Raw genomic sequence first — 20,671 nt, 5'->3', positions numbered from 1 at the left:
TTGGATTTGGAAAAGTAAGAAATGAGAATTGGAAAAACACTCACCAATTGATTATTATTCCTGAAAAGTCCTCACTCGCGACGTTAAAAATCGAACTGTAGAAAACAACAAACCCTCATAATCGGAAGGACGTGCAAAAGTAAATCAGTTAGTTCTGCTATGCAGAATGGTAAAATAATTCTTACTGGTGCCATTTCCAATCGGTCTGGCTTTCATTACGCACTTCATAAATGCTATTTCTGTTGTCCGAAGCAGCAACATCAATTATCACTGTGGCGAGATTCACATGTACTCCCAATACACTAATTTGTTTGCCACTGTTCAAAGCTGATTAATAATCCTCACTCGCGAATTTTGAAATCGGTCTGATTGGCGAAATTGAGCTGGTTCCAACATATACTAACTGCTATTCTTGTGTGTAGTAAAAAGAATCGACCCCGACGTTTACAATCACCAATACGAATTACTAGAATGAAAGCTAGAACTACAAAAATGTGTTATTCCAGGGAATTTATTTTTAAACAAATTCAGATAAACCAGCCAAAGATTAAGATAGTCAGTAATATTAGAAAGAAAAGCTTTACGATTTATGGCGAATGAAACACTTCAACACATTTACGCGCGCATCTCAATCCACGACGGCGTACATATCCGGACCGAAAGCGGCCTTTTTCGGCTTCACCGGTGCATGGACGTGATCTTTGCTACGTATCTCATAATCCTCGGGATCCTTGTACTGAATCACCCGGGCCGGGCACTTCAGTTTGCTGCTGGCCATCGCCGAGCAGCGCCAAATGATGCGGTCGTCATTCTCCGACATGATCACGTACTTGTTGCCATCGACGACCAGAGCCGGGCGACCGCGGCTCGTTTTGGTCATATAGATTTCTGAAACGTGGAAAAATGATACAGATTAGAAAACGATAGTAAGGTTTTGCATATCTTCCAAAATGAAACGCATTTTTATGTAGAAAAATAAGTTTATATTGCCCGTTTGTTCTACATTTGAGAGAAAGAATTACCGGAATGGACAATATTTGATTATGCAATGTTCTTTGATCATTGCGGTGCAACTTATTTATCGTTCCAAGCAATAATGATTTATGCAGCATTTCAGTATTATCACTGCAGTTTCTAAGCCTGTTTCAGTTCTGACTCTGAAATAAATAATTGGATTAGTCAGTCGTTTTCGAATGATTGGCCGTTCCTGAATAAATAAAAAGAATTAAATTACATTAATTTATTTTAGTAGATTTTTATTTTTTGGCTAAGGGTTTTTTGAATACCCGCTTAAAGCTGGTGAAATTTAGTTTACACGTTTGAATTCAAAAGGAATTGGGATCGAGCATATTGTTGGTCTAAGCATACGGCAGGACTCTCTCTACCGGAAGTCGTCGTTACGCGTATCTCTATCTGACTTAAAAACATGCCGACCAAGTCAGCTGTATTGTATGTCCGATAAAAAGTTTTTGTATATGGCCATATTCTATTATGTCTCACAATATTACTTGTTTTATGCATATTCTAGTACATCATTGAAGTCGACACTGTCTACAGCTATTTGGCAATTTCTTCAGTAAAGCTAGCAAGTCATCATGTCATTCGGTATTGGTTATTGCCATTTAACATAAAAGTTATTACACCCATTCTAACAATACAAAGAGAAAAATGTACAACCTTAATTTAAACAACCTTCATCGACATCGTCGCTAACGTCCAGCTATTCCCTTTATTTCCCAACACTTTCCGAATCGGAAATTCTCATGGTTACATTCCAGTGTAGACGATCTCGTTACTGATGATGCTAAAATGAGGGCAGTGCCTTTGTCTTTCAGTTTGATATTTTTCATTAGCACCATCCTGTCAAATATGAATAACTAAGAAAGATCTGCTACTACTTTCCTCGTATTATCCCCACAAAAATTAGTGGTTTTTAGTATTTTCTATAGTCAATTCTAGCAAAATGTTACTATCGCACGAGTTTTTATTTTTAATTTGTTTTAAACAGCCTATTCCAACTATTTTTCGGATACTTGATAACCGGTGGAGGATGATTATGACCAAACTTCCCCAGTTTCACCTCCGTCGTCAAGATGTTCTCGATTAGCCTTGCTTTACAGCGTTCAGCCCACTTGCGATTACAGACCCAGTTAATGGAGGTCTTGTATGTCGCTTCCTTTAGGTAGACAAACTTGAAAAACACTAAATTCTCACCGCCTTTTTTGCTCGGTACAAGGTCGTAAGGATTTTTTAACCAAACGCCAGTCTCTAGTTGTTCGAATGATACTGAAATGAAAATGAAAACAAACATATTTTATTATTTCAGCAGAATAATTTTCTTTATGTGGTGTTCAACGATCAACTGAAAAAATACCACATTGATCAAATTATTCTGTAATCGTCGGAGTTAACGAATTTATTTCACAACAGCTCATTCATATCCACTGGCCCGTGATTGTGCCAGTGCACCCCAAAGCGAATCTTATTATTGCCCTCGGTGGAAATCCTCGCCTTGCAGCTCGATTGCGCCGCGTTGCTCTTATTGCAGATCCAGTTCATCGTTCGGTTGTGTCGCTTCTTTTGAATGTAAATATACCCCCGGAAGTGGAGGTTCATAGTTCCGCGCCGGTTCATCACGTAGCACAGCGGAAATGAGTACCACACTTTCGGTGTTGGATTCCGCTCACCCAGCGCTGGCGGACAATATGGGATCGATGTGTCTGAAACGGTACAGAACAGTTATTAAACATTGAACACTTTATCTGATTAGATGCGGTAAAACAATGAAATAATAAAATGTTTCAGAGGTAATAGAATTGTAAATATGTATATTCAATTCTTTTTCGGCTGCATCACATATTCAACTTTGCAATGCGGCTGCCGCATCCGAAAAACAATATCATTCTGCTCCTGGGACTTCACGTTTTCCATCACCGTCCGGCCCCAGTTGATTTTCTCCGTTTCCGGTCCGTGCGAGTGGTTCTCGATGCAGACTGGCACCTGGCCCGGCTTAACAATCAACCGACTGCGACACTTGAATTTGGTACATCTGTGAATGCACATTTCGAATAGATCAGATAAATGGTTCCACTATGAATACGATTCACACTTACCGGATACAGCGCCAGTAGTTTCCTCGGTTTTTGCGGTACAAATAGTTGTCGACAACAAGCAAAGGATGCCCTCGTTGACTGAAAATAAAATCAAGTCCAGAGGCTTGAATAGTAGAGAATAGTCAATTTAGTAAAAGGCATTGTGTCTACCGGGGTAAGATTTGTCACCCAAGTTAGCTTAGTCAAATATAGAAACTACAGTTTATAAATTTGCCATCTTATTTTATTTGTTTGTGCTTAAGCACTTCGACCTTTCAGAACAAAACTTCTAAATCATGCTGGACAACTCTGCACGGGAGCAGACCCTTTGCTGCGTTTCTTGACATTTGCATTACATTGCTCCAGTACTACCTTGGCAAACAACGCTTTACTTTGTTCTTTTTAGTGTATGCATAACATATAGGACCTTGTTTTTCGAACACGCTGTAAGCGTTCAAAACACGTTTTCTTCATGCAGATCTTCCTGGGCACCTGAGATTACATTGTTTTTCAAGGGTGTTCTTGTTCTACCTCGATATACTACGAGACCCATCGGGCAGCCTCGCCAGATGGGACGACTCCCTAATCCCCATCTATTCTATTTTAAACGGGTACCCGAGGTAATCTGATAAATGTTATATTTGACATCCTGGCATCCTTCTTCGATGGCGAAATCTGAAACTATATAGAAACCTTCATTAGAATGACTACCCAGCAAAAAATACACCAAAAATGAAACACATCATCCAAAGCCTGTTTATTAACTTGAGATTTAGCTATAGCTTCATAACCACACAATTCATAGCTGATACTTCGTCAGAATTGAACTGGGAATCAACAGTTAGAACACGGGATCAGTTCTCAAACTAAAGCTACGCAGATCAAGAGTACAAAGCCATAATAATTCAATAACGATACCGGGATCGGGCATAATTTGAACGGTCTCCTGGGAAAAGAAGTATCATCAATGTCGTCCATTGTTATTATTGATCACACCTACATCTCCACAGTTATCACAGGAAGGATTTTTATTAGTATGGCTTCAACCCGAAAACATCCTAGACCGGACCGAGAATCGAATCCGAATTGGCATTCTACGCCTTTGCTCGCAAGGCTACTGCACTGGAGGAGCTAAGCTGGGGCACGAGACCCATCAAATCGAATATTTCTCAGAAATTTAATTATATACGCCAAAACTGTCCTGAGAAAAACCAAGTGGTTTTCTTAGAATTTTGATAAATCCTTGAAAAACTTTCGAGGTTATTTTTGAAAGAATTCTAGAAGAAATTCTATGAATTTCTCTGCAAAATCCAATCGGTATTTCTTCGGAAATTCCTATAAAAATTCCTTTGCCAAATCTATCCAAATCAATCTTTCAGGCTCTTTTTTGGAAATTTCTTCGAGAATTTATTCTGAACTTTCTCTAGGAATTTATTCGAAAAATTCTTCTAAAAATCCTTTAGAATTGTTTTCCACTTCAGGAATTCCCTTCATAAATAATATGAGGATCGTAGTAGTCAAGGCTAACGAATAGTTTTTTGACACCTGACTTTTTTGAGCCGAAAATATCTTCTTCTATATATATAAAACAAAGTTGGCATTTGTACGACCGCGCATCACACAGGAATAGACAGCCTAATTTTTGCTAATTTATATTCGTTTTCTTCTTCTTTTTACGAGGAAAAACGTTATGATAAAATTGGAAGGCTTCGAAAATCAAAACTTAATCTTTTCGATGAAATGGTTTTTCGTACAATTTGCATGGAATTTTTAAATTTTGATCATCTTCTCTTCTTCTATATATATAAAACAAAGTTGGCATTTGTACGACCGCGCATCACACAGGAATAGACAGTCCAATTTTTGCAAATTTATATTCGTTTTCTTCTTCTTTTCGCGAGGAAAAACGTTATGATGAAATTGGAAGGCTTTGAAAATCAAAACTCAATCTTTTCGATGAAATGGTTTTTCGTACAATTTGCATGGAGTTTTAAAAATTTGATCATCTATATATATCAAACAAAGTTGTAAAAAAATGAGAGATCATTCTGAAGAACCGAATTGTTTTCTAGATAAATTGTGGACGCAAAAAATTGTATCAGAAAATTTACCAATTTTTAGCGAGACAAAGTTCGCCGGGTCAGCTAGTTTTTCATAATTTGTAATTTGAGTCGAAATGCCTTCCATGCAGACAACTGCTAGAGGAGGACCGTCCAGAGGAGAATCGCTAGCATCATCAGGAGGAGTGCAGGACTGGTCAATAGATGGTTTTGGCGGGTCGGATTCAATCAATGGTGAGCTGAAATGGACGATAGATGGAATAGGTGATCCCGATTTTGTAAATGGAGTACTAGAGGGTCGATGGACGTGGCGGATTCCTCAGCGAGGTGTGCGACTAGATGGCCGATGAACTTGGTAATGAATCGACAGGCTGAAGAGCCAGGTAAGTGATGAATTAATGTGTCCGACGAGAGGCCGCGAATGCCTTGTGGCACCCATGATGTTTATTTTTTATGCTGAGATCACCTCTTACCCTCAGTACGTGTCCTGAATCACTATACGTATAAGGTATATGGTTAAAAAATGTTAATCTCTACGTTAAACTGATTTACAGTCGACCATAAACATCATACACATTTCTTAGTGACAAAGGCATTTTCGAATCAAGAAACCACTGCTTTCATTAGTTGAACTAATACACGGATTAGATTACCTTCCAATAAAACGGACTGATTATAGATGTTATGTGTTTGAACATTTCACCTTTTATTCTGTACAAACATTTTTAAAGAAATTCTGATATTAAGACGAGTTCTACAATATCAGTCATTGAATATAGGAGGTATGAGTACGTTTTGGGCACCACGTTGCTCACGACGAGCCAGAGTAGAAGGTACCTTGCGATGTCGCTAGGAGAGACAGTAACTAGACAAATTTGGCCTCTTCCCTCCCTCTAAAGCGTTACGTAATTTGTGAACGGCCCCTAAGCCAGGGAACTAGACTAAAAACTGTGCTCCATCCCAAGACCCAAGGAGTGTACATTAATCCTCTTAGCAGTCACTCCCAACGATTCATCAATCATATCTTCCCCTAAATGTGAAACGGTTGGTACGGCTGTCCCTGTTTCTTCCTTTCGTGAATTCAAAACTCTTTGTTGATCATGTTATTTATTGATGAATAATCTGATTGCCGGGGAGTTATAAATTATCTCCTATTTTCAAGCCTACACGATGAGCCTGGCCGTTTTAATATTTGTGTCACATTTATGATATGCTGCAAACATTAATGAAGACAAGAAAATGCTCGGAAATACAACCGATATTTCCAGGATGCTTTTCAATAATGGCTGTGCATGTGCTAAGACAAGACAAGGAATTCCCTTCATAAATAATTTAGAAAAATTCTCTATTGATTATTTTTGAGTTTTTGCCAGGGACTCCGTCGGAAAATCCTTTAGAAAGGCGTTCAATAATTCATCCAGAAATACTTTTTTTTTAATTTTTTAAGTTTTTTTTAATCTTAAAATTAAGTTCTACACATCTTAAAATTAAGTTCTAGCCTTCATGCAATGATTGATTATTCCAAAAATTTTGTTGGTAGATTTTTTTTCCTTATATTTTTTTATCGAATGGAATAGACAATCCAACGGAATTTTCGGAAGGATTTTTCACGGAAATATTAAAGGTATTTCCATATGATTTTTTCGAGAAACTCTTGAAGTAATTTCTAAATGATTCGTAATATTAATATTAGTATATTTCAGAAGAGATTTTTGAGATAATTTCTAAATAAATATCCGAAGGTGTTGACGAGCTTCTAGTCAAATTTTCGGAGGAATGTCCGAAGGTATTCCTAAATGAAGTTTTGATAGAATTTCTGGATGAAGTTCTGAATAAATTTCTAAGTGAAATTTCAAAGGAATTCTAAGAATTTCTTCCTATTGTTATAAAAGGGATTTTTCGAGGAATGACTAAAATAAATACTCCCCTAAACAATTAGAAAATTCCCATAAGAAAATAGAAAATTGCCAATAAAGAAATCAGGGTATAGGCAATAAATAAATATAAAATTTCCACAAATAAAACAAAATTTCCATAAACAATTAAAAATTTTCAAAATAAATAAGCACTTTTAAAAGCAAAAATTGCAATTATAAAGAAGAATTTTCCATAAAAATTAAATGTCCCACGAAAAAAATAACAAATTTCCATAAATAAATCAATATTAGCAATAAAAAATAACAAAATTTTCCACAAAATAAATATATTTTTTCCATAACAAAATAAAAAATTTCCACGAAATGATCAATAAAAAGCAATAAAAAAATAAGAAAATTTCCATAAAGAAATATGAAAAAGCAATCAAACTGTGCTTTTTCCATAGATGACCCCTTTTTTAAAAGCGTTTAAAATTCATGTAAAATTTCATCAGCTTTATTGCTTTCTTGTATTTTTTAATGGAAATTTTCTTATTTTTTCATTGCTCTTTATTGATTATTTTGTGGAATTTTTTAAATTTTTTATGGAAAAAATTATTTTGTGGAAAATTTTGTAATTGTTTATTGCTAATATTGATTTATTTATGAAAATTTTGTATTTTTTTCATGGAACATTTTCATTTCTTTATGGAAAATTCTTCTTTTATAATTGCTATTTTTGCTTTTAAAAGTGCTTATTTATTTTTGTTTTGTGGAAAGTTCTTAATAGTTTATGGAAATTTTGTTTTATTTGTGGAAATTTTATAATTATTTATTGCTCATGCCCTGATTTTTTTATTGGCAATTTCCTAATTGTTTATGGAAAATTTCTAATTTTAAATGGAAATTTTATTTAGCTGCCTCGAGGAATTAGTAGAAGGTATGCCGTTTGGCATGATGTCGTTTGACATAAAGTCATTTGGCATATTTGCCGTTTGGTATTACGGCCGTTTGGCATAATGATCGTTTGGCATAAGGTCATTTGGCGTAATTATTATTTGAACTGTAAGATTTGTCAAGCCATTCAGCTACGTTGTTTCCACCATATGGACATGATAATCGGAAGCAGGCTTGTAAGGCGTGGCAAATCTATATACGTAAAAAATGAATTTCTGTCTGTCTGACCCTTATAGGCTCGAAAACTACTGAACCGATCGGCGTGAAAATTTGTATGCGGGTTTTTTTTGGGCTGAAGAAGGTTCTTGAGATGGTTCGAGACCCCTTCCTGCTCTAGAAGTGGTGGCTCCCATACAAATGACACACACATTTCTGTAACTCGAAATTCTAATCAAACCAAATTTGGCATGTGGATGATTTTGAAGACAAGAAATGTGTCTATGCTAATTCTTGACCCCACCATGATTAAGAAGGGGGATGAGGGCTCCTATACAAGTAAAACTCAAATTTTTGCATAACTCGAAAATTAATCAAGCAAAGGGAACCCAATTTGGCATGTGAACAAAAAGAAGTTTTGACGTTTACTCTGACGAAATCTAATTGCATAGCAAACATTAAAACTAAAATTGTGAATACAAAATAGATGTTTATGCTAACTAATTAATTTAAGGCGAGACGAAGGTCTACGGGTCTGTTAGTTAAGAATAAAGCAGCTACCTGTAAAACTGGAACATTTCAAATGTTGACAAATGTTGACACTATTACACTATTACACAGCATTAAATTAAATTGACATTGTTGGCTAGTTTTATTTTTCATGTAAGGATATGCCAGAAAACTTGCCCATTTTTTGTATAAAAGAAATTCGTATTCTCTCAAGCACTATAAAAAAATGGAAAAAAAATCATATTTTTGCGCTCTCTCTAAACATCACTTCGGTTTGTCAAGCTGAGTCTATTGGTATATAACATTAAGTAACCCCAGGCCTTCTATCAGGATATATACAGGGTGTTCAATAAGTTCGAATACAAATGTTTGATCATTGTGTTTGTAAGCCCAATGTACATATTCTGTATTAGTATTGGTGTCAGTGTTAGCGGTATTTATGCGCTATAGGATGTGTGTGGTGTTGACATTCTGTCATTTGTTGTTTATTTATTACGTGCGTTGAAAATGGATTGGGCATCATAAATAGCAATTTTTGAATTTCAAAATCATTGCGGCGTACTACAAAACTGAGGTTTTGAGGACGATTGGTGCCCCTGTGGCCCGGTGCTTAGACGGATATGAGCCCCACGTGTTCCAATAGGACGATAACCCTTTATACACGGAAATTGATATTTTAGCCCAATATGGGGACAATTTCATCGACTTTTTGCACAAAACTTTGCGTCCTCACAGCTTCCCGGATTTGAACCCTCTTAACTTTTTTGTGTGGTCCTTTATTATGTTAAAGCTGTACGAATACAAGGTCAGTAACTTGGACCAGCTCAAGACGTAATTCTCAAAATCCGGAACGAAATGCCCATGCAGACCGTGCGTGCCGCTTGCGATGGGTTTTAGAAACGTTTGAAGCTCGTGAAGAAGTACAAAATAGAGGTCATTCCAAAAGAAATGTTACAAACGTTCCTTATAAACAATACTTTCAGTGAAATGCAACCGGGAAAAGAAATAATTTAATTTCAATTTTTAAACATTTTTTGAAAGTGTATTCGAACTTATTGAACACCCTGTTACTCTCTGCTTAGACAGGACTTATGCATGCTTTAAAATAAAGAATCAAAGAGAGATGAAATGTATGATTTTTAAAAAGGATTCATTTTGAAGAATGGAATATATTTTTGCTTGGCGTAAACGTAGCAAATGCAAGTAATGTAGAAGAGATCATAACTCCCTTTGCATTGAACCGAACAAATGCTTGAATTGAACGAAAGAGTTATAGCATATAGGATCATTACTTCCCTTTCCTGAGTTAGAAGAAAGAACCATATCGTATTTTGCCTTCTGCCGGACAAATGCATCCTTTGAAAGAAAGGACCATATTCTACCTCACGTTTAATCTAGCAAATGTCTGAATTGAAAGCAGAAACTATCGTTTTTTGCCTTCTGATGGGCAATTGCACTCTTTGAAAGAAGGGATAATATCTTCCATTGACTTAAACTGAGCAAATGTCTGCATTGAATAAGGGAACCATGTCATATTTGACTTCTGACCGTCAAATGCATCCTTTGAAAGAAGGGTTCATATCATTCCTTGTCTAAAACCGAGCAATTGCTTTTATTGACCACATGATTCATATCCTCTCTTACCTTTTGCAGAGTAAATGGATCCTTTGAAAGAAGGAATTATCTCTTCCCTTTTCTTTAACTGAATAAATGCATATATTGAGAATAAGAACCAACCATATTCTACCTTGTGTTATGCCGGGCAAATGCATTACTTGAAAACAGGAATCGCATTTTCCTTTGTCATATGCCGGGAAAATTCATCCATCATAACAAAACAATTCAAAACATTTCAGTTAAAATGGTCGAGCGATAATTATTATAAATAATTGAAAATATTACCGTGGGGGACCGAAATCCGTCCACCTCATGAGATATCAATAAATTAAGGGGGGGTTTAAGGTTATTACCTTAGAAATAATTTATATTATCCTGTGCAGATACTTGGACATAGAAATGGAAAGAAGGCTTTGAAATCAAAAACAAATCGCCACCCACCAAACGCGGAGTTTCTGCCGCCATTTTGTTTTCGGGTAGAGCAGAATTGCACCAAAAGTAACTGTGTTTTATTTGCTAACTGCGAATCATTACATAAGATGAGCGGAATACAAATCGGAGGGATCGCTTCTTAAAGTGCGTATTGAACTATTTACAGTGGTAGTTTAGTCGATCAAACTGCTTCAATTTAAATTTTTAGTTAAAAAATAGCTGTACGGATTTTGATCCACGGTGGACGGATTTCGATCCAGGAGTAGGTTGATTTTATTAATAACTAGTCGACCCGGCAGACGTTGTCCTGCATAGTAGGCGAAAATGTGCGTTGCCAACTGCTCATGCAAATTTTCCATACGAATCTTAGTTTTAGTTTTTCACGATTTACTCAACTTTACTCGTGATTTTCGCATTAGGAAATATCATATAAACCCGTCGGAAACCTTAAACGAACATATCTGCTGAAGGAATGAAGAAAATCCATCCAGCCATAGAAGTTTTCATCACGTTTTTCGTAGTTTTTAATGAGTGAAAGTGAAACACTTCAAAAGTAAAAGCCTTCATGCTCCTGTGTCAATGACAAACGTTTTAATTACATTCGATTCCTATTTTCTAATGATTTTTTCATATACTAAGGTGCTTAAGTGTACGGATTTCGATGCTCCACGGTATGCATAAGCTGCGAAATCGTTGATTACATAATAGACTGGCCCAGGAAACAAAAGTTGTCTAATTCCTCGGGGCACCCCCAGGATTGTGTCTTTGGGTGAGAAATCAATCTCTGAAAATTTCAGCTCAATCGCTTGTTGCATAAGCTGGCGCATTTGATTTGAAGTTTGTATGGGGATTTCAGCCAAAATGTATAGAAAAATACACCTCCGTCACTCATTCGATCTGGAAATTGGTTCTGATTGCTCGATTGACCTCAGAATTGCAAAACGGCAGTTGGTATGCTACAGAACAATTTCACAGAACATTGTATGATGATTAAATGAACTTTATATAGGTTTCGGCTGATGCAATTCGATCAAAAAATCCAAAAATACACAAATCAGCTCCTAATGAATCAGCCGAAAACTATATAAAAGTTCATTTAATCATCATGCAATGTTCTGTGAAACTGCTATGTAGCATACAAACTACCGTTTTTGCAATTCTGAGGTCAATCGAGCAATCAGAACCAATTTCCAGATCGAATGAGTGACGGAGGTGTATTTTCCTATACATTTTGGCTGAAATCCCCATACAAACTTCAAATGAAATGCGCCAGCTTATGCAACAAGCGATTGAGCTGAAATTTTCAGAGATTGATTTTCTCACCCAAAGACACAATTCTGGGGGGTGCCCCGTGGAATTCGACAACATTTTTTTCTCCCCATACTAATCTGGGCCAGTCTATTACATAACAATTATGCCAAATGACCTACTACCTAGAAGAATATGTTTGACAAAAACCTGAAATATTTGCTGATGCAATTCCTTAAAAAAATTTGAAAGGGTTCCTAATTCAATTTCCGCAGGAATTTCTAAGGCAATTTTCAAAGGAATTCATGAAGAAATTTATAAAAGGAACTCTCCTGAAAGGCTTTCGATTGGAATTCCAAACAAATTTCCAATGGAATTTACAAAAGAATTGCCGAAGAAATTCCTAGAAGAAATTTGTAAATAAATTCTCGAAGGAATCCCTAGAAAAAAATTCGAAGTAATTGTCGAGGATATCTCGAAAGGTATTTCCGAAGACATATTGAAAAAAATGAATTCCGGAAATAAATTGGATGATTCCATTGGATATTCGGCGCAAAAAATATTGTTATTCAAGGCTTACAAACATTTTTATTGAATTCAACCCAACATTTTGTTGATCCTACATACATGATTGTGGCCTCATAATTTGACAGTTTTGTATATTCAGCAATGTTTTAGTTCAATGAACAATCCAGTTTTGTCAAATCTACTATCGGTTTTGTTAAACATTTTCTAGGTTATATTCTTGTTTATTTATCAATTTTTGCATTTTCTATTGATTGGAATAGATTCATGCATAAATAAGACTGTACATTCTGATTACTTTAAGCTACATTTATATTATTACTTTAAGCTACATTAGTGTCAAATATTTTATTTTTTTGTGAGAATTTCCCTCGCGTGCTGCGTCTGGTTGGCTAGTCACCGGACATACAAACAGGGCTATTATATATATGATACATAATTATGGAATGTTCATACAAGTTTTCATCCAATTGTTCACCGCAATCAACTTGTATCCGACCTTTCTGAACTTCGTGGCGCCATACCTAGTGTTCTACCGGTTTCGTCTCATTGAGTCAACCCGTACGATTATCCTCGGAACCAAACCCATGTTAACTTTTCTTAAGCGAATTTAGGATACCCAAACGTTCCTTATTATCCGTATCCAACAATAAACAAACAGTTTAATCCTAATCCGGATATCAAGACCTTCAACACCAACCAAATGCAGGCTGCCCAGTAAGGGAACCGACACCGATACAGCTACCGGTTCCATTCAAGGAGTGAGACATTAACCACTAATTTATTAGGTTTGGCTAGGAGCAGCACTACTGTCCCGAACCAAAATCCTTATTATTAGAACACAGTCATTAAAGGAAACAGCAGAAGAATGAAAGTCTTCTAGAAGTTTTCCTTGATATCGAGAGGAAATTTAATAGTATAACCAAACCTGTGTCCGAAGATAATTGGTCATTGGTCGAGAGTTTCCACATTTGTACTCGTTACAAACGGCGGGCAAGAAATAGATGCAACGGACAGGAGTCCTTCCAAGTAGAAACACTCCCTACTTCAAACAACCTTCTCTTACCAAATGTGACAGATACTTTAACCGCATTGGGTTACAGTCCTCTACACCAGCGGTTCTCAACCTGGGGTACATGTACCCCTGGGGGTATCTTCGCTGGCCCTAGGGGGTACCTCGGACAAAAATGTGTAATGGCGGACGTATTACAATTCCAATCAAAACTCATTGATAAAGTTTTGATAATTGTGTATTTTCTATTTCAAAAATTTATATTGTACATAATATGCAAGGCGATCAATGAATCCCAATTTAAACCTGCCTTCCACAATCAACACAATGTATGAAGGGCTACGGAACAAAAGATCAAACGAACAAAACGTCGAATGAACAAAATTATTTTTTTTTACTAAAGCTCGGTTGCTTCATTGCAAGAGGATTAAAAGCATCCATCTTCGGAAGCCTTCTACCAAGCAGCTCGAAGGCCTCCTTTCAAGAGGCTCGGAAGCCTTCTTTCGAGAGGCTCGGAAGCCTCCTTTCAAGAGGCTCGGAAGCCTCCTTTCAAGAGGCTCGGAAGCCTCCTTTCAAGAGGCTCGGAAGCCTCCTTTCAAGATCCTTTCTAGAGATTCGAAAGTCTCTTTCCAAGAGGCTCGGAAGCTTCATTCCAAGAGACTCGAAATCCTGCTTTCAAGAGGCTCGGAAGCCTCCTTTTAAGAAGCTCAAAAGCCTTTTTTTTCAAGAGGCTCAAAAGCCTCTTTTTCTAAAGGTTCACAAGCCTACTTTCCAGATCCTTTCAAGAGGCTCGAAAGCCTTTTTTGTAGAGGCTCAAAAGCCTCCTTTTCTAGAGACTCAAAAGCCTCCTTTCAAGATCCTTTCAAGAGGCTCAGAAGCCTCCTTTCAAGAGGCTCTGAAGCCTTTTTCCAAGAAACTCGGAATGCTTCTTTCGAGAGGCTCGGAAGCCTCTTTTCAAGAGGTTCGGAAGCCTCCTTTCAAGTGGTTAGGTTGCCTCCTTTCAAGAGGCTCGTAAGCTTCGCTTCAAGAAGCTCAGAATTCTTCTTTCAAGAGGCTTGGAAGCATACTATCAAGAGGCTCAGAAGCTTCCTTTCAAGATGCAAAGGACGCTTCCTTTTAAGTGGCTCGAAAACCGCCTTCAAGTGGCTCGGAAGCCTCTCTACAAGAGGCTCAGAAGCCTCTAATGAAGAGGAAGGAAGTACCTCTCAAGAAAAAGGTTGAGAACCGCTGCTCTACACGAATTCAAGGACAATACTGACGAAAATTTTCAATGTTCCTCAGTATTATCAATCGTCAACGATAATCGGCCCTATATAAAACCTAAAATCTTCGACAAACCCATTCGTACACTTTTGGATTGCGTAAGCCAAAGAACACTGATCACCGCTCCGCTTTGGAAAACTTTTCATTGGCCTTACATCCCCACACTGGAACAGAGCCGCCTCGCAGCTTAGTGTTCATCGCGCACTTCCACAGTTATTACCGGCGAGATTTCTAAGCCAGGTTACCATTTTTGCATTCCTATATCATGAGGCTAGCAAGATGATACTTTTATGCCCAGTGAAGTAAAGACAATTTCCGATCCGAAAATTGCCTAGACCGGCACCGGGAATTGAACCCAGCCACCCTCAGCATGGTCTTGCTTTGTAGCCGCGCGTCTCATCGCACGGCTAAGGAGGGCCCCAACTTCTAGTACTAAGATTTTTCAAACAATTTGATACTCACTAGCGCCTCAGGGGATGCTCTGAACGTAGTGGGTCGTACGTTTCTACCTTTTTGATTTGAAGACCAATCGAAATCACATCTTTTGATCTGCACATTACAAGGGGAAAAGAGATTCTATTCCTCGTAGATATAGAGGAGTGTACGATTAGTAATACAGCTTGTCTCGTCGAGCTAAGCTCCGGGCAGGTTGTGGCACTTGAAATAACTAAGACAAAGTTCAAACCAGTCATGAAAGATCAGCTCGAGCTAACCTCGAAGACTGAAGGAAGGAAGGAAGCATTCAAAGATTCTCCGCCAGTACGGGTATGACCCTATCCATATTCCCTCGCAATACATCTGGCAAAGAAAATGAAAAATGAATAAACATAAGGCATTGAACGAGGAGGTAGACCGATTACTCCATCTCGGAGTGATCGAAGAATCCTTCTCTGATTGGGCACTCAATGCCGTTCCTATTAAAAAAAAAACCAACGGAACTGTTCGGCTACGTCTAGACGCGCGCAAGCTCAACGCCCGGACTACCAGAGACAGCTATCCTTTGGCTCACGTCGATTGAATACTGGGACGCTTAGGTAAGACGAGATTCCTCACCACGATAGATCTGAAGTCTGCTTTCCTACAGATTCCATTGAGCGAAGACTCGAAGCACCTCACCGCATTCTGCATTCAAGGACGAGGCAAGTTTCAGTACACGCATCTCCCGTTCGGCTTGACAAACAATCCTGCAACTTTATCTCGCCTGATGGATAAGATTCTCGGACCTGGATAGCTGGAACCATGGGTATACGTTTATTTGGACGATATAATTGTGGCCAGCGACAGCTTTGAGGAGCATATCCGTCTTCTCGAGGAAGTAGCGCGACCTCCTAGCTGACAAACCGAAAATTGTGCGATGGACTAAAGAGGCGGATTCGGATAATTAGTTTTACGGATAATTAAGGAGCGCCTCATCACGGCCCCTATATTATCCAATCCGGACTTTGAACAAGTGATCGTGCCGTAGCAGGAGTGCTCTCTCAAATTCAGGACGGCTCAGAGAAGGTCATAAGCTTTGTATCACAGAAACTGAACTCAGCAAAGCAAAACTATTCGGTAACGGAAAAAGAAGCGCTGGCGGTCCTCATATCAGTGGAAAAGTTTCACGGTTACTTCTAAGGTAGTCATTTCACGCTTATAACGGATGGTTCCCCGCTTTAATACATCCCTAACAACAAATGGCGTGATTCGTTCCGACTCAGTCGCTGGAGTTTAGACTTGCAGCACCTGGACATGACTATCATTCATCGAAAAGGTACTGAGAAAATTATACCCGACACGCTTTCGCGTAGCATATGTGCTATACAAGCGTCCAAGTCAGGAACATCATCGATTGAAGACTTGGTGCGAAAGGTGGAAGCGGAACCCGCGGATTATCCGAGCTACCGGCTCGAGGACGGTCAACTTTGGAAAAACATCGCGGTGGACGACGAACCTTTTGACGTGAAGGTAACCTCTGCAAAACGGTCCGAGATCCCAGAGATCGTTTTGACTGATAACGCCACGACCTTTCGGTCGAAAGACTTCGAAGCTCTGCTAATAAAGCAGTACGAATCAAGCACTGAACAACACCACGACATCACAGCCAAGAAAACCCGGTTGAACGGCTTAACCGGTCCATCAACACAGCGATACGGACGTACTGTCAAAAGGACCAGCCTGGTTGGGATTCCAAGATTCCCGACATCGAGCATGTCAACAACGCTGTGCATTCCGCCACAGGCTTTACTCTATTCTTCGTTTCTCGAAACCACGAGATCGCTAAAAGCAGAAACGATCATCAGAGGATGCGACACAAGGAGGAGTATGAACCGCAAGAACGAACTCAGAAGCATAATCAAATATGTGGCGAAATATATGACCTGGTATCGACAAATTTACTTAAACGCAGTTTGTCTCTCTCATGGAGGGATTCTGGTGGATCAAGCGAACGTCTTCTGTTCGAGTCTTCAGTGCGATAAGACGTGTAACTTCTAAAAATCTCGGAAAAGTGGTCGAGTACCCTCAAAAGTTACTGGTTAGATCGTTCCGTTTCTTGACCGACGTGGCGTTCCCTAAAAGTGAAGAGCCCTCTTATTTGCGAATTGTTCAAAACCTGGGGTTCCATTAGACGAATGTAGTGACTAACGCAAACAACCCCCACACGATTGTGGAAGAGACTGGTCCATAGGGCGTGGTTGAAGATCCGCGAGGCAGTGCCAAAAATCACTATAACAATCGCGAGTGAAAATTCCCCCCTATACATCTCCCGTAGTGCAAAACTGTCGTGAAATTGTGAAATTTCGAGATCTCTCGTTGTCGGAAAACCTCCCCGTCCAAGGAAGTAACACGTGAACGGGTCGAGTTCGATCTATAGTGCGGAGTGACACGGTTACAGTGGCAGAAAGGAGAAGCCCTTCTCCCAACGTAGAAATTTCCACTCGGCTAGGGAAGCCAGATTGCCCCTGGGATGAGCCCAAAAGGTGAGTCCCCTAGCAGCACACATATTCCACATAGGTTACTGTAACTCATATGTGACCAGATTTAGTCGCAATCAAGTTGCTGCAACCAGATTTGCCTGACTTGTGCTGCTCGGGACGCATGTTCTATATTCCCACGTATGCTAAGCTCTAACTTAAGACCCGGCTAGCATTAACTTTTGGTGCACTTTCCAAAGTGGCGCTAAATAGAAAAGGGCTCGATATTAATAACTGCTACAAAGTAAATTGCCTACATTATGGATGGAAATCCGTCGTTGTAACGATTTTTGATATAATTTTTGTTATTTCAACAACTAACCAACCAAAATTATAACACATTTTGTTACAATATTTCTCTGAAATAAATAACTTCTCTTATTATAATTTTGTTACATTTGTCATTATGACAAACAGTGTACTGATAGTTATAGTTTCTTATTTTTGGTGAATATGCCTTTTCATGTGACACTGCCGAGACTGCACTTGTTTACAACCGCTGAACAGGCCCGCAAACCCGAAGCTGTCGCTTCCATAGAAGAACTGTCAATTGACGATAAAATCAGCTGTTTTTAAACGTCTCGTGAAAAGGCCTATAATAGGAAGTGAGTTCTAGTAATGGACCCCTTAACGACTGAAATTTACTTCAGTCATTCCGCTACAGCGAGCCTCTTGATCAATTGTAGTTCTGCTGCACCAGATGACAAGCAACAGGTATCAGCAACATGTTTCGTACATAAAACTAGCCAAAACATTTGTTTTAACTACTAAGAGTAAAATCAGCAGTGATTCAAATCGTTCGGGGTTGTCAGTTTGAATATGAATCTGAAACATTGAATTTCCCAGCAGCTGTTCTAGATTCAGTTTTTATACCAGTGAACTGTCAAAAAAATAAAACTGGTATAACGCTCCGTTCTATTTTCTGCAGATTTGAACCACGATTGAATCACGAGATTCAAATATTTTTCAATTGTTTTGGTGTATGGATGCGTCATTTTATCTACGGATCAATCCACTTTGCAATTCCGGCGCCTTACTTGGCAGTAACATAATGATTTCAATTAATTGAAAATTTGAAAAACATGAATAGAACACTGCTGGGGAAACCAGCGAGTTTGTTCTATTTTGCTCCAGATGCAAACTAGAATAGTGGTCGAAAATTTAGAATCAAACTGAATCACTCCTGATTTCACCCTAAAGCAAGCATTTTAAAATGATGTAGCTAGCATGCCTATTATGGCCACTTCCGGCTCCATAATACGCAACATCGAGTTTGTTTATATACGTATTATGGTCCCCCCTTTGATTTACATATTCCATTCCCACATGTTCCACGTGCCTATTATGGACCCCCCTTGTGTACTAGTGATGTACCCTTTAGTGTATTTACATTTACAAATTAGTTAATATAACAAAATTCCTGCTTCCCAGTCCATAACAAATGTATATGGAACCGCTGTCCTATTACATGAAGCAACTCCATCCGACGGAAGTTTGCAGAAAATAGTCGATTCCAGCGTTTAATTTGGGGTTTTGTTCAAGGGGTCCATCATACGCACTCACTCTATTGTACATTAACGGCTTTGCAATGATAATAAGAACTCTGACAAGCAGACTACATACCCGCTACCTTAGGGATGATCCTTTTTCCAACAAACCGCATGTTTCAGAACAACATGAGACATTTGGAATGCACTTATAGATCCCCATAACATCTGAAACTATCGAAAACGTTAGAAATTGAATAAAATAATTAATAAAAACGATTACATACTTGTTTGTTTACATATTATCTGCAACGAATGTTTGTTCATGTCATCACTGTATCCAACACGAAAGATATCACCAAATTATTCAGCACAAAGCATTAAGTTTAAATATTTCTAACTAATCAGCACTGAGCACGTCGTGTGATGAATTTTAATCACGGCATTGCACAAATATCACATAAATCTCACAATTTCTGACGCTGAAATCACAAAAATCTTGCTTTATCACATCCCGCTTCTTATTTTGAACTGTGTTGTTGTTGTTGTTGCTGCTAATCCGTTTGACAGCTGCTGAGAGCACCAAAAAAAATTTACCTAAATCACGCAGGTCTCCATCTAGCGGAATGCTCGAAGAACTACACCATAGCATTTTGAACCGGTTCGTTGCTGGATTCGTTGGTCAATAAATATTGTCAGATTTTCTGGATATGATACACTGCGCGGCGTTTGTAATGTTCCCAAATGGGTACTTGCACAAAACTTCACGCGCCGAATGACTGTCGAAAGGTACGGCCGCGCCAAACGATACACCGCAATGCTATTCACCCATAAGAATCAAGTAAACGGGGTGCAGAAAGCGCGGCGGTACCTTTCCTGAAGGGTTCGCCGCGTGCAATTTTGACAAAATCAGACAATAATATTTATTTATACTAAAGACACATTTGTGGTACAAGTACCACGGTTATATACCCTAGTACATACTGTACCATGGCTTTCCACGTTGTACCAGCATGGTACAAGATGACACACTAGTGGTACAACTTGTACCATGGTACGAATACCACCAGTGTGTCATTAGTATAAGATGCGGGCTGCGTTATCGCCTCTTTCCTTCCGATTTTGTGTAATGTAGCTGTCACCGTGGCTCCTGACTTGCTATATCCCAGACTGTATAGTTTTGCTTAGGAGATGTCGTTGTGAAGTACCAGAACTTCAAACAAATGATGTTATAAACTACAGAGAAAAATTGTCGTTTTTTTATCCCAAACATGTCAGGATCATAACTGTACCGTGCTGTGCCCTTATTCCGTTCACCTAAGACAATGCGCTATGTCTAAAAGCTCTAAAAAAAAGCCTTTTAGTATTTTGAAGCTGCAATTTCGCTACATAGTGTCATTTTCTATATACAATTGAAAATAAAATATGTTGGGATGCATTCATAGACTTAGGCTCCACTAGTGAAAACAAAATTGACCAATTATGTGGTCCTAATTCCAATC

General features: G+C 38.5%; 1 protein-coding gene across 1 annotated transcript; it reads right to left on the bottom strand.

The window, feature by feature from the left end:
• Window positions 1–493: 493 nt before the first annotated feature.
• LOC134221072 (uncharacterized) lies at window positions 494–19,741 on the bottom strand. Its single transcript, XM_062700264.1, has 4 exons — window positions 19,457–19,741; window positions 19,306–19,403; window positions 3,114–3,216; window positions 494–3,049 (listed from the first exon to the last, which is right to left on the bottom strand). The coding sequence occupies exons 2-4, from the start codon at window positions 19,343–19,345 to the stop codon at window positions 2,833–2,835; spliced, it is 360 nt and encodes a 119-aa protein (XP_062556248.1). The 5' UTR covers window positions 19,346–19,403; window positions 19,457–19,741; the 3' UTR covers window positions 494–2,832.
• Between the last annotated feature and the right edge of the window lie 930 nt (window positions 19,742–20,671).

This window comes from Armigeres subalbatus, chromosome 1 (assembly GCF_024139115.2).
Source record: "Armigeres subalbatus isolate Guangzhou_Male chromosome 1, GZ_Asu_2, whole genome shotgun sequence".
NCBI classification, from domain to species: domain Eukaryota; kingdom Metazoa; phylum Arthropoda; class Insecta; order Diptera; family Culicidae; genus Armigeres; species Armigeres subalbatus.
This window is presented reverse-complemented; position numbering and strand designations above follow the sequence as displayed.

Bases quoted from the DNA above. Each gene is read 5' to 3' on its own strand.
- LOC134221072 (XM_062700264.1), bottom strand. From the start codon at position 19,345: ATGCGGTTTGTTGGAAAAAGGATCATCCCTAAGGTAGCGG. The intron at 3,217-19,305 runs GTATGTAGTCTG...CTACTATTCAAG, and splicing joins GATCATCCCTAAGGTAGCGG to CCTCTGGACTTGATTTTATT. The intron at 3,050-3,113 runs GTAAGTGTGAAT...GTGCATTCACAG, and splicing joins AACTACTGGCGCTGTATCCG to ATGTACCAAATTCAAGTGTC.